This window comes from Zeus faber, assembly GCF_960531495.2.
Source record: "Zeus faber genome assembly, chromosome: 15".
Lineage (NCBI taxonomy): Eukaryota > Metazoa > Chordata > Actinopteri > Zeiformes > Zeidae > Zeus > Zeus faber.
Genome location: NC_137194.1, coordinates 5,359,144 through 5,372,680, shown reverse-complemented (window position 1 = coordinate 5,372,680; position 13,537 = coordinate 5,359,144). Strand labels below are relative to the sequence as shown.

Genomic DNA, 13,537 nt, shown 5'->3' with positions numbered 1-13,537 from the left:
CTTTTTCCTTTTGCATGTTGGTTTGATTACATTAGAATAAAAAGTGTGACATGAAATCTATTATTCACTGTACCAGTGTTAAACTAGAGCATTCATTGCACTTGCCCGTAATTCCTAACTTAATTAGTTTAAATGAAAATATAGGTTGTCTCCTTCGACTGGAAGTTACTTTAAAATATCTGTTCAATAATTTATATCTGTCAATCCTGGAATAGGCATTTTCCAAATAACTAACATATGGGATGGAGTTTCTTATTTTTTTATGAAATAAAAGATTTAATTGTTATTATCATTATTATTATCATCATTTTTTTTATTATAATTATTATTATTTGGAGTGAGTAAAATTCACCCACTCCAAATAATAAAAATAATAATAATAATAATAATAATAATAATAATAATAGGCTTTTCTTACGGTGCCCAAATAAATACCTTAAAGAAATAAAAGGCTGGATACGCGACTGAGAATAAACCCAACCACGGTGTAACCGCATCATCTCGCCGCTAGGTGGCGGTATTTAACAATGGCACATTGATGTCATTCCAAATTGTTATTTCTTATTGAAAGCAGTTTATTAGTGATATCAAGTGAAGGACATTTGGTTGTTGCCCAATAAATATTTAATTACCAACAAGGTTAAATAAAACACGGTTTCATACATAAGTGCCATCCCACCAATCACTACCTTAAAAAAAAGTTTTAAAATGATATTGATGTCAACTGCACCTTTTGTGACGTCTCCACAGTAATTATGTATTCTGGTATTGTTTATATGTTTAGAGATTTTGGAAAGATTTTTTTTTTTGCCATTGACAATGTTTCCAATAATTTTGCTTCATTTTGGAAACATGTATTAATATTTTTTTCTAATTCTCACTTATGCTTACATGCTTTTTCTATGACTTTGCGTTCATTTGTTTTCGTATAAACCCTCAAATACAGACAGCAATTGAACATATTGCGATTGATTTAGTTCGGAGGGCACACCATTCTGGCTTTTTTAATCACACCAACGCCTGTCCTAATTGAAGTAATACAACGCGACTCCTCTCATTTGAAGAACCAAACATGTTTGTCAGCGGTGTGTAAAAATCCTCGTCAACCAGATTCCCAAATACTGCCTGCGCTGGTGCCGCTCCCAAATGGAATTTGGCCATAAAAGAGGGAGACTAATGCGGTCCCTCAATATCACCCCACCATCAATTCGACATCAATTCCGTTCAGCGTTCGAATTCCTCAAGCACACCCGAACGGTTCGGCGTCCAGAAGGCGAGCACGACCGCCCGGAACCAAACCCCGGGAGAAGGTAATAACACAGACGACAAACGACGGCCACCGGAACACAGTAAATATCCTATTTATTGCAACATTCCTCACCCCCGTCGCCGTGCGACGTGGAATAAGGGAACCAGCCGCTCCGCTTTTTGCCTTAATCTTTGGCTCGAACGAAGAAACAGAAAGGAAAATAAAAATAAAAAAACCTCAACTTATTCAAAGGACAAATGAGGACTTCTCACCGGCCGAGATCGTAAGGAAAAGCAAGATGAAAAAAATGTATTGATCCCCCTCCCCCCCAGCACGGGAAGGGAGGAGGGGCCGGGGGGCTCAGCTCCGTTCGGTATCATTTACTCCCTTTATTTTTTTCCCACTGACCCGGTAAAACAAACAGATTGGAAAACGGATTCGAACCCAGGCACGCTCGTGTGCAAACGCAGTAGTTGCAGGCACCGTTTGTCATTTGCAGCGTAACTATATCTCTTAGGAGGGGGGGGGGGGGGGGGGGGGGGGGTCATCCATTGATTTGGGACTTGGTCAAATGTGCAAAACATCATGGTCTGACACGAGGAGGCAGAGCAGAACGCCGCAGGCCGCTGCGTTTTTGCTTTAGTTTTTTTTTTGTTTGTTTTTAGGGGAGGGGAGGGGAGGGGGCTGCTGCTGCTGCTGCTGCTGCTGCTGCTGCTGCTGCTGCTGCTGCTGCTGCTGCTGCTGCTGCTGCTGCTGCTGCTGCTCCCGTCTATATGCTGAGTGTGTTGAGCGCCGGCACCAAGGTGACGGCGTCGGGCGGGTTCTGGTTCTGGTCGTGGTTGCCGCCCTTGCCCTGGAGGACCTTCTGCCGATGCCGCTCCTCCTGGCGTTTCTTCTTCTCCAGACGCTGCTGCTCCTTCCTCTGCTTGTTCGACACCTGGGGGGGGGGGGCAACATTTTCTTTTTTATTTTATCAAAATTGGAAATCAGTTTATACCGCCAGGTACATTTACATATTACTCGCAATTTGTTTCCTTGAAGCATTGGTGCATTTCACTACAGGGGATTGAGCGTAAAAATAAAAATTATGATTAAAAAACAGCAGTCCAAACAGTCTAAAAATTTGAGACGAAAAATACAAATGAAATACAATTAAAAAAAGAAGGAAAAAAAAAATCTAACATACAAATAGCCAAAGAATACAAAACAGAAATATTCATATATATATAAAAATATAGAGAACATACAAAATGCGACACTATGCACAGGATAAATGATTGTTATGGGTATATCTGTTGCAGATTTCCATGGTTAAAATAAAATTATTATTCAAAATAAGACCATGAAGAGATTAGTCTTTTCATGCAAGGTTTGTTGGGGGGCGTGAATATATTAGTTAAAAAAACTAAACCAATATAAACTTTCAACCCCCCCCCCCCCCAGCCACCATATAAACAATTAGCATTATTCAAAATAAATAGATAAAAATTGAAAAAGCATGCGTTAAAATTAAATCACATTATTTTTGAGTTACCAATTATACCAGAAGTTTTTTCGCTTAAAGTTCATAGTTTGTGTCGCTTTGCTTTCCTGGATAATGCGGCAGCCACACCTGCATCTCTACCCTGTGTCGCTGAAACCTGGGTGACCGCATCACTTTGTGAAGTGACCATGCATTCCATTTTTACCATAGATAATTAAAAGGGTATTTCTAAGCCCCGTAGGAGGAACAAACTGCCAGATGAGTCACTGGTTCAACATCTTTTCTGTTTGTTTGTTTGTTTGTTATTTAGGGGCTATACTTAAGCTCCTTTCCTTAAGATCCACGTGGCGCCACTAACCCTAACCCACCAGCCTGCTTCACACATGCAGTCGTTCCCAGCAATGTTCAAGAACCATTCCTGCACGGGGTCATGTGTGAATGGGAGCAGGGATCGATATTCCCCCATATCTGTTCCGGCAATTTCCCACCTCAAGGCCGAGTATCATTTGTCAGGAAAAACGCCGAGGACGGCTTTGTTGTGAATGTTGTGAATGCAGGGAAGTGCGGCATCATTGCCAGAACAAGCACGTAAGGGGTTAAGTCCGTCCGACATCACGCTGTCACGTAGAGGGAGCGGGGGTGGAGGGAGCGGGGATGGAGGGAGCGGGGGTGGAGGGAGCGGGGGTGGAGGGAGCGGGGGTGGAGGGAGCGGGGATGGAGGGAGCGGGGATGGAGGGAGCGGGGGTGGAGGGAGCGGGGGTGGAGGGAGCAGGGGTGGAGGGAGCGGGGGTGGAGGTCCCCCGAGAAAAAGAAAAAAAAAGTTTTATTGGACTTTACAGTCCATTTATGCGATTTAAAATCATGTACAAACTAGGGATGTTAAAATGTGCCGATTCAAATACCGACCGTCTCCGTGTCGAAAGTAAAATCTTTTTTTATTATTATTTTTTTTTTGTAATGGCATATTCAAAACGCTCTTTAAACTTTACTCTTTTCCAAAATAGCCACTTCACAACATGCAAAGTGAAATAAAAAGACAAACGCTACCGTTTTCCAGATGGGCGCGGTGGCAGGGGTTTGGCTTTCTCACTTTGTGAGCTTGAAAATGGCAACTTCTCATAAGACTGAGCGGAGTCTCACCCAACCCTGCGGCGCATCAAATCCCATGAATCGCAATGAAAGAATCTCGGCCGCCCGGGGGCCGGGCGCACATCCGCCCGCGCCTCCGCCCGGTCCGGCGGGCATGTATTTACTCATTAATTTATTGCCTCGTTTATTCCTTTCAGAATTTATTTCATCTGCAAAGCAGGCAGAGCGAGAGGGACTGGCTGCTGAAGTAGACCCACCCGTGAGGGCATGGAAAAATGTGGCTCCGCAAGCTACACATCATTTTATCAAATATATTTAATTTCTGTAATGTTTTTTTTGTTTTTTTTCCCACTTCAATTTCAATTACTATTAGAATCAATCACCATACAAGACTGTGTACATACTGACATAGAGCGCCACTGCATCATCCTATAGTATTTATTCATCATGCAGACGACTCCCGGGACCCCACATCGTATTTTATTTTCACCTTTTTAAAAAGGCATCGAGTAAAATGAAAAAAATTCCTTTGGGGGCGAAAAAACAAACGGTTTCAGCTCCATACCTTCAGTTTCTGTGTGTTGCTGCCCTCTGGCGGCGGCTTGTGGTCACCGCACTCCGTGGGGGTGCCGGCACAGGCCGCACAGGAGCCGGAGGCGCAGCGCTCGGGGCAGGGCTGGCCCAGGACGGAGCCCACCAGCCACTCGTTGTTGATGGTGGCCGCGCTCAGCTGCAGCAGGTTCTCGTCCTCACCTTGGGGGCGGCCGACAAACGGACATTTCAAGTCGTCCTGCCAAAAGGTCACGGTTCATTCGCGGTTTTTCGGGAAGGAGGCTTCCTTTACCCTATTGGGTCGCTGGAACTGTAGTTTGGTGTTTTTTTACGGCGGCCGGCTGAAAAGTCAAGCGAGTCTCTCACACGTCGTTGCATTGGTTGCAAACATAACTACCGTTTAACATGCAGTGATTTGAGGAAAATCCTTAATCTTAATATTTCTGCATTAAATACTGTAAAATGTCCGAGTTATCTGTGGGATATTGTTGTGAAACAGTCTTATCACCCATGACCTGAAATGAAACCACATGGTTGACAAGTGATAAAAAACCAAAACAGCATAACTAAGTCCTTTTTTAACGGCAACTTGTGACTCAGGACCCTGAACTTCACCCGCACCTCTGCAGCAGTTGATAAAAACAACAACAAAACAAAACAAAAATAAATAAACACATAAATAAATAAAAACTCACCCTGGAGCGCTCCGGTTTTGATGGCGCTCAGGATCACGTTGTCCTCCTCAAAGGCTGCGGGCGGGGTTGCCGCGTGTTTCTCCCTTTGTCCGTCTCCGAACTCCCGCTGCTGCCCTCGCGAATTCTGCAGATTCTGACGTAGGGGAAAAAAAAATAAAATAATGGAGAAAAATCGGACTAAGTACCTCAACATTGATCACCCGGATGCCTCATACTCAGGTCGGCGGAGCCTGGAGGGACCAGCTATTGTCACGTTTGATATAAGCGCCGAAATAACTCAACCTTTGACCTTTAACTCTGCCCTGCCTCAATGTGGACACCGGACACTCGCGTACCTCTATGCGTAGCTGGGCGGGGCTTTCCGAGTTGTCCCCCGTGCGCCTCACGCTGTCGTAATGGTCCCCGTAGCGATAGGCGATGTGCAGCTCCCGGCAGGCCTGCTTCTCCGCCCCGTTGATCTGCGTCCCAAACAAAAACACGGAACGTTACGTTTGTTATTTCGTGGGGTTTTTTTTTTTTGTTGTTGTTTTTTTTTTAATGGGCTAGCTGGTGTACGGCGGCTGCTCCGGGTCCCCTCACCTCCCACAGCGGCGTGTTCAGCTGATGGATGACCACTTTCAGCTGCTGGCTGCGGGCGAAGGCCACGATGGCGTCGTTGCCGGCGAACGTACCGGGCTGGGAGAGGTTGGACACTGGAGGAGCAGGGAACACAGCGTTGAGAGGTTGGACACTGGAGGAGCAGGGAACACAGCGTTGAGAGGTTGGACACTGGAGGAGCAGGGAACACAGCGTTGAGAGGTTGGACACTGGAGGAGCAGGGAACACAGCGTTGAGAGGTTGGACACTGGAGGAGCAGGGAACACAGCGTTGAGAGGTTGGACACTGGAGGAGCAGGGAACACAGCGTTGAGAGGTTGGACACTGGAGGAGCAGGGAACACAGCGTTGAGAGGTTGGACACTGGAGGAGCAGGGAACACAGCGTTGAGAGGTTGGACACTGGAGGAGCAGGGAACACAGCGTTGAGAGGTTGGACACTGGGAGAGCAGGGAACACAGCGTTGAGAGGTTGGACACTGGGAGAGCAGGGAACACAGCGTTGAGAGGTTGGACACTGGAGGAGCAGGGAACACAGTGTTGAGAGGTTGGACACTGGGACACGAGGCGTCCATGTTGCTTCTGGCTCCTCGGTCGCTTCGCTTTGTTTCCCGAAACGCAATTGTATTGGACCTCCGTCACCGGCTTTTCAGGAACGCTTAACTTCACCGGTGGTCTTCAACAGAGGTAGAGCCATTTATTTTACATTTTTTAACATCAAAATTATTTTTGTGAAACATTCATTATCGACAAAAAATGATATTGAGTAAACTTCAGCCAATCACACTAGTACAGCAGTGTTTCACCAGTCTTCTTCATCTTCTATTTCTTCTTCTTCGGGCTGCTCATCTGTCTCCAACACCTTCTGTTCTGCGCATCTTCCTCCCTTACACCAACCGCCTGCACGTCCTCCGTCACCACATCCATAAACCTTCTCTTTGGCCTCCCTCTTTTCCTCTTGCCTGGCAGCTCCATCCTCAGCCTCCTTCTCCCAATGTAACTCTCATCTCTCCTGTACACGTGTCCAAACCACCTCAACCTCGCTTGTTTCACCAGTAATCAGCTGAAATCAAGCAGATTCAGCTTCTGATATTATGGTGGACTAAAAAAAAACCTGGATTTTTGAGTACCAGAAGGTTCAAGGCATAACTGGTACATGAACTTCTAAAACAGACATGCTAAATGTTTGTATTGCATTGATATTAAACAGTATTTAAAACCCTATTTCACATTCTCTATATTATTCGTGGAAAAGGTGGATTTCACAGTTCTTTCTACACACAAGCCAATATCTAGTCAAAAATGTCAAAATTGTCATAAATTATATTAAGCCTAATCAGCATTTCAAACCCAATTTCAGATTTGTGAAACCTTGATTATATTTGTGAAAAAAAGAAAAAGGTGGATTTCACTGTATTATTTCCATGCAGACCAGTCTACTATTGGAAATAAATCTAAAACAAAAAAAACACACAGGAAGGTTAAGCATCATAACTGAGTATATAAACCGGTTCATTAGGCAGTATGGATTTGTGGCCAGGCCACAAATAGGCCAGGTTTAAAATGCAGCACAATATTTCATAAAAACATAATAATCTAGGGGGTCGCTGCTCTGTTTCTCCATCCACTTAGGGGTCCTTGGGCTGAAAAATGTTGAAGGCCCCTGACCCACAGCATTCCTGTAAACACCTAATTAATTTTCACGTAAATTCCAGGCCCTCTGCGCTTTCCAGAGACAAGTTTATGGAAATATAAATGTTTTAATATATAATAATATGATGTGATAATTCACAACCAACGCTCACCTGCACGGTGCAGTCATTCTGTTGTGCTCTTATTCAGTTAACACACCACAACAACACATCCACTTACTGGAGCGACGTCGCACACACGCTGCATAAAAGCAGACCCATTACTAGAAAAGGTTTCCATGCGGGATTTGCAGGTAATCTGTGGCTTCGCTTTATGTTGTTAATGCTCAAAAAAAAACGCTCACTTTGCACGTTCACCGTTTCCTTTTTTGTCATTGCTCGGCCGTTTTAGCATTCACAGCTACGTTTTTGTTAAAAACACAAGGATACAATAATCCATTAACAAATATCTGGTCTTAAATGCACACTATTTAATTTCCATGACAGTCGGATGTCATGAGTGACCAAACGGCTCGTCATAACACAAGTAAATTCAAAGTATTTTTATAATTAGACCTATTTGCCCAAAGCGGCCACTTCAGCATCAATCAATCTCAGTAGCATTGGGGCACTCAGGACACTAAGCCCAAAGTTAATTCATTAATGTAAGGGCTTTAATGATCACGAATGCAGCATTCTACTCCGAAAAACTAAAATGATTTATCTAGAATTTCCCTGATTCCGATATATCCGTATCCTTCCTCTCAATGAGGTAAAAAGTGTGAAGTGAGGTCGTGGGACAAAGCACCAAGAAGAGACAAAGAAAGACCAACAGCGTTAATGATGGACTGTTCAAATGTTTAAATGTATTCGATCCGTCCAAACTCATTTCTCTTTTGTGTTTTTATTTACCTTAAATCATTATTAAGCCTACTGGCGTTGTGCGAAAGAATATACTTCACAAATTTCTTATGGAGAACAGGCATTACTCAGGAAAATGAACTAACCTTTCGCTCAATTAATGATCAACGTGTCCACCTCGCAAAGTAAAGTATGTGGGTCATTCACAACAGAAAAAGTTGAAATACACGCTCCTCATTCCTGTAAATAGTGATGCAGGTGCGACACATGAACCTGGATCATTATGTTGATATTAAATATGCTTATTGTTGGGGAAGACATCTCAGTGACTGTACATCTTGGAATTCTAGCTGAATAGTTTGTTGGTATTGGATAGTGGATGTTAGTGTGAATAGCTGTGCAACGAAAATGGGCGGGATTTAGCGACAACAAAAATCGCTGGAATGTGCCTGTGGCCAGAGGATTAATGAACATAGATGGGGGGCCCGAATCACAACTTTGCGATGACTACCCACTACACCGATGGAGAAGAAAACAAAACAAACAAAAAAAACCTCTTAGGAAAGTGTTGAACTCTGGAAAGTGAAGAAGCTCTTACGGTGCTGTGCGAAGGGCACGTCGTCCTCCACGAAGGGCTCAAAGTCGTGCCGGTGGGACATCATGTACTGCACCGTCTCCTGCCGCAGCCGCAGGTGTCCCCGGGAGTGGCCCTCCAGCTGGTCGCCCAGCGCTCGGAACAGACAGTTCCTGTCGGTCAGAGAGCCACGCGGGCGTCACAGACAGGGCGGGGCCGCACGCTTGCGCGTCTGCTCGTCACCGGCGGCGGCGCTGAACCGTGAAAGGCCGATGTTTTCTCAAACAGGGGGAGGAATCAGGGACGTTACAGGACGCAGGGAGGACCTGGGTCCTGGCTTGAAGTGAGCAGCTGTAGCAAGTTAATAGTTTTAGGGCGCGGATATTATGGGGACAGACGGGGGTTTAATCCAAATCAGGACCAAACTAAGCCTAGTTTAATTAATCCATGATTCAAAAAAGGTACTTAAGGACGTGTCCGCTCCTTCTGTCTGGTCTTAGTCCAGACAGATTTAGATTAGCTCTAAACTTCCTTCTGGAACCAAAAAAAAAAAATTGATTTTTTTTTTTACCAAGACGAGGGCAAGACCGAGACTATTTTAAACGATGAGTAGGAAGGGCCGTTTCAGTTAGTCCAGATTAAAAGTGTGATTTAGTCTTAGTTTAGGCCTAATTACACATTACACCTTACACAGTCCTCCCTCACTCGCCCATGGCTGACAGCAACGGAATCAAACGAAGGAACAGTCGGAAAACGGAACGACTCTCAAAAAATAGACTCAAACCTTTCACCACTAATGTAGGGGAGTGGCTCTGCTATACCACTGACTATACCGATTACAAAACAAACTATTTCTCTAGTCTCTCTCTCTCTCTCTCTCTCTCACCCATCTCCAGGGACTTCTCTCAGCTTGAGCCCCAACGTCTGGAGCTGGTTGGAGAAGCTGACGAACTCCTCCCCCTCGTCGCCGTCCTGCGGGCGGTTTTTGCGGTCCTTGGCAATGGCCCTGCGCGCCGCCCGCTCATCCCGCTTTCGCTCCACCTCATTTTTCTTGTTGCCGCGCACGGGCTTGGCGATCTGCTTCCTGGACATGGCGGCTGGCAGGCTCCAGTTGTTCCTGTGGCCCACGGTACCAAATCGCTATGCCCCCTGAAGCTGCGTTGTGGACCATCCAGCAATCGCTCTCCTCCACAGATCTGGAACTTGGAACCTAGACAACGCACACGGCTGTGTCAGCTTGTGTTAATCAATTTGAAAATGAGTTTCTAAATAAAGGCTAATAAATCCATTTTACATCTAGTTTAATTTAGGGTCTAGACATATTTATCGTTTAATGGTCGTAGGTGTTGAATAAGACCTTGACAATACTAGCTCATATTATCAAAGTCAGATTTATTTTCTTCTGAATAAAATGATGACGACGAGACACTTCATTGATCCCAGTGGGGAAATTAGTCCTCTGCATTTTACCCACCCTAGCTATCTGGGAGCAAAGTCCAGATCCAGAGCCAATGGGGTAGATTTAATACTTTTTAGGACAAATGTAAAGATTAATTACTGACTTTTGGACAAATCGTCTCAAGTTTTGCATTCGTGGCAGTACACCATCAGAGATCGTGACTGATGGGGAACTTGATTCATTTCACAAAAAGGTCTGTGTGTGTGTGTGTGTGTGTGTGTGTGTGCGCACACACACACACACACACACACACACACACACACACACACACACACACACACACACACACACCTCATTAACTCCACATTCGGGACTATTGGCTGACATTAAAGGCCCAATATTTGTCAAACTTAAACTCGAGACTTTTTTTTGGGAACTAGCTTTAGTTTCGGTGACACGGATGATGGTCCCGGGCTGGCGAAGACAAAACAAAACGGCTGCGGCATTCGATACCGCCTCGTCGTGATCAAATCGAGGTGTCAAACGAGGTGGTCGCGCAGTTCACTGATTTACCGCACGGTATAACCGCTCGTGTATGCCGACGTCGTCGGCTGCCCACCTTCCCGAGCTAGCGCCCAACCGAGTTACACAACACCAGATAACACAAAGCCACCCGGTTTGCGTCCATTGCAAATGGCTTTGATAAAGAAAAGCGAAGGTGGTTACGCGGCGCCATCACCTACGTCCAACGAGCCGTTTCAGCGAGACATCGTTTGGCTTTGGCGTCGGACCACCGCGCAGGGCTGTCGGGTTTGTTTACACCTGGCGTTCGGAACACTTCCGCTTGTGTCATCGCGTGGGGGACGCTTGTGCTGCGTTCCAGTGCGCGTGGGAAATCGGAGATCCCGGCCACGTAGTCCCGGGCTACTCCTCCGAAGCGGCCCCGTTTGCGAGGTCAGTAATAGTGTCCACGGCCTCACTGGGAAAGCACAGCAAAATAAGACAGCGTACGATGGCTTACATTTCCATCACTTCCCCAAAGAGTCCAAAGCATGCGGTTTTTCCGAACGCAGTTGGTATAATGGGGGGAAAAAATAATAATAAAAACACTTTTCCCCGTTGCAAGTGTTTTTAAATGCAGTCTAACCATCTGACTTTAATATGAGTTTTAATTATCGACCATATTGCATATACCCCCTGTTACTGATTTTTATATGTATTGCTTCTAAATACACCCAGTACATTTTTTTTTTTAATCGTTGCTATACGTTATTGCTTTTTATTTTCCGCTTTTATAATTGTTTGTATCGGAGCCTCCTAGACTCAGCATGTAGTAGTTGTACAACAGGAGTGACAATAAACTAACCTTGGATCTAATGCTGTCTTTTGTCGCTTTCTGGGGGGAAATGGGGAAACCTCAGCAATGATGTTGTCTATATCAGCCATTTCCACTTCGTAATTTCTCCACACCCGCAAAAAAAATAAAAATAAAATAATAATTATATATATATATATATATTGTTCGTGACAACTATCTGAACTTTGGACCTTCACCTGGACCCCAATACAGTACATTAAAATTAATGTGTTGTTGCAATACATCTTCCAACCACCGGCTGCAGCAGTGAGCATCTTGTTAGGGGAGCAGCGGGAACAATGGTGGCGGCGAAGAAGAAGCCGCCCTGCGGACCGATTTGAACGCGGAAGTTGTCTTTTCCGTCGCTTGTTTGGACCGTTCGCACGCAGCTGCCGCACTGCGCCGTCGCAGCGGATTATCACCAATGCGTTTGAGGTTCCTTCGAGGTAGTTTACGTTGCGAAGGGCGCCGTACTTCCTTCGCCAGGCGGGGTTGAGTTGCGCTCTGCGCAGGACGCCTGCATTCCGCATAGGTCCCCGGGAGCACGACGAGCGGCGCTGCGCTCCATTGCCCCGGATCGGGAAAATATGGACGCGATTAAACATTTTAGTGAAGCGTAATAATTGAACACGGGTATCAGAAGATCGAAAGGGAAACGCATAACTTAAATAAGCGAGCTCCCCTCGGCCGGCAGATTACGGGGCTGCTGTAACTCCCGCAGACCGCCGGGCGTCGCTGTGGCTTCTTCTTCTTATTATTTATTTTTGTTGAATGGCCAACTGGACTGGAGGTGTGGAGCGTCGGACTGAAAAGATAATAAAAAAACAAAAAAAAAAAAAAACGAAACTCTTAATTAAACCTGTCTCGTGTCGCTGTGTTTTCTGTGTTGAAAATATTTTTTAATTTTTAGGGCAAAAATCGGAAGAAAGACTCAAACATTCGACCACCCGTCACTGTCAAAAGGCACGGAAGCCTGACTGGGACGAAGTCGAAGGCGCTAAATGGCGACCTCTGCCGGACGGCCTGTTAACAACAGCTCCCCTCAAGCGATGCGCAGCAAAATAAATGATCGTTTTCCTTTTTCTATCCTGTACCATCAAAAAGTATTATCTACCTACCTCTCCATCGATCTATCAATATATCTGTCTCTCTGCCTAGCTATATCTCTATCTATCTGCCTACCAAATTGTATAGAACCTTTTTTATTTTTTATTTTATATATATATATATATATTTTTTTTTTAGCTCTCTTTAATTTTTAATTTTCAATCTCATTTTTTTTAATGGACGAAAAGGGTTAAGCCAATTTGAGAAAGGGTTATAGGAATGTCTGTCTGTCTATCTATCTATCTATCCATCTATCCAACAGTAATGCTCTCATGGGGGAATATTCCTCTGAGTTCCAGGGCAGACAGGGAGTCGGGTCATAGTGGGACGGTGCTTTACGAAAAGAAAAGACAACGAGAACAAATGTCCCCAACATTCCTCCACCTCTACTCGCTCTCCCCGTCTCCCCTCGGCCGCTCTCTCAGAGTCGTCGCCCCCGGCTCCCCCCCGGCGACATCACCGGCGCCCAGGGGAGGAGCGCAGTGTTGGCGAGGGAGTGGGCCGAGCGGGGGAAGGCCCGTTCCTTCTCCTGCTTGGCGTGTTGGATACCTGGGACACAGACGCATCCTCTCGGAGAGGATCCCGGGGAAGCTTTTTGTACTCCCTTATTAGTGTAATTGTCATATGGTGGATGCTGCAACATGCAGTAATGAGTAAAGAAGAAGTTGAGATGCACTATTCTTTTATTTATTTTTTTTGAGTGGTACAGCATATAACTGTCATATACACAGTGCAGTGGTATTCAAGCTTTTTTTTTTTTTGCTGAGCCCCCATCCCTCGGATTTCAAGGACTTGACACACACCCCTCCAAATAAAATAAAAAAATAAATGACCAATACATTCGTTTGTAGATTGTATTGCCTATTCACACAGACTAACAGGGGCAGAAAGATGCACAAATAATAATGAAAAAAAAATAGGAATAATAAATGGAAAATATAACAAAT

General features: G+C 45.1%; 1 protein-coding gene across 2 annotated transcripts; it reads right to left on the bottom strand.

The window, feature by feature from the left end:
- Positions 1-1,345: 1,345 nt before the first annotated feature.
- On the bottom strand, positions 1,346-10,953 carry otud3 (OTU deubiquitinase 3). Of its 2 annotated transcripts, none has more exons than XM_080015670.1 (8): positions 10,870-10,953; positions 9,614-9,937; positions 8,752-8,900; positions 5,648-5,760; positions 5,404-5,526; positions 5,069-5,201; positions 4,387-4,574; positions 1,346-2,186 (listed from the first exon to the last, which is right to left on the bottom strand). In XM_080015670.1, the coding sequence occupies exons 2-8, from the start codon at positions 9,817-9,819 to the stop codon at positions 2,019-2,021; spliced, it is 1,080 nt and encodes a 359-aa protein (XP_079871796.1). In that variant the 5' UTR covers positions 9,820-9,937; positions 10,870-10,953; the 3' UTR covers positions 1,346-2,018. The 2 variants fall into 2 exon arrangements, with proteins under 2 accessions (XP_079871796.1, XP_079871797.1); XM_080015671.1 differs by having other exon boundaries at positions 10,866-10,941.
- Positions 10,954-13,537: the final 2,584 nt, after the last annotated feature.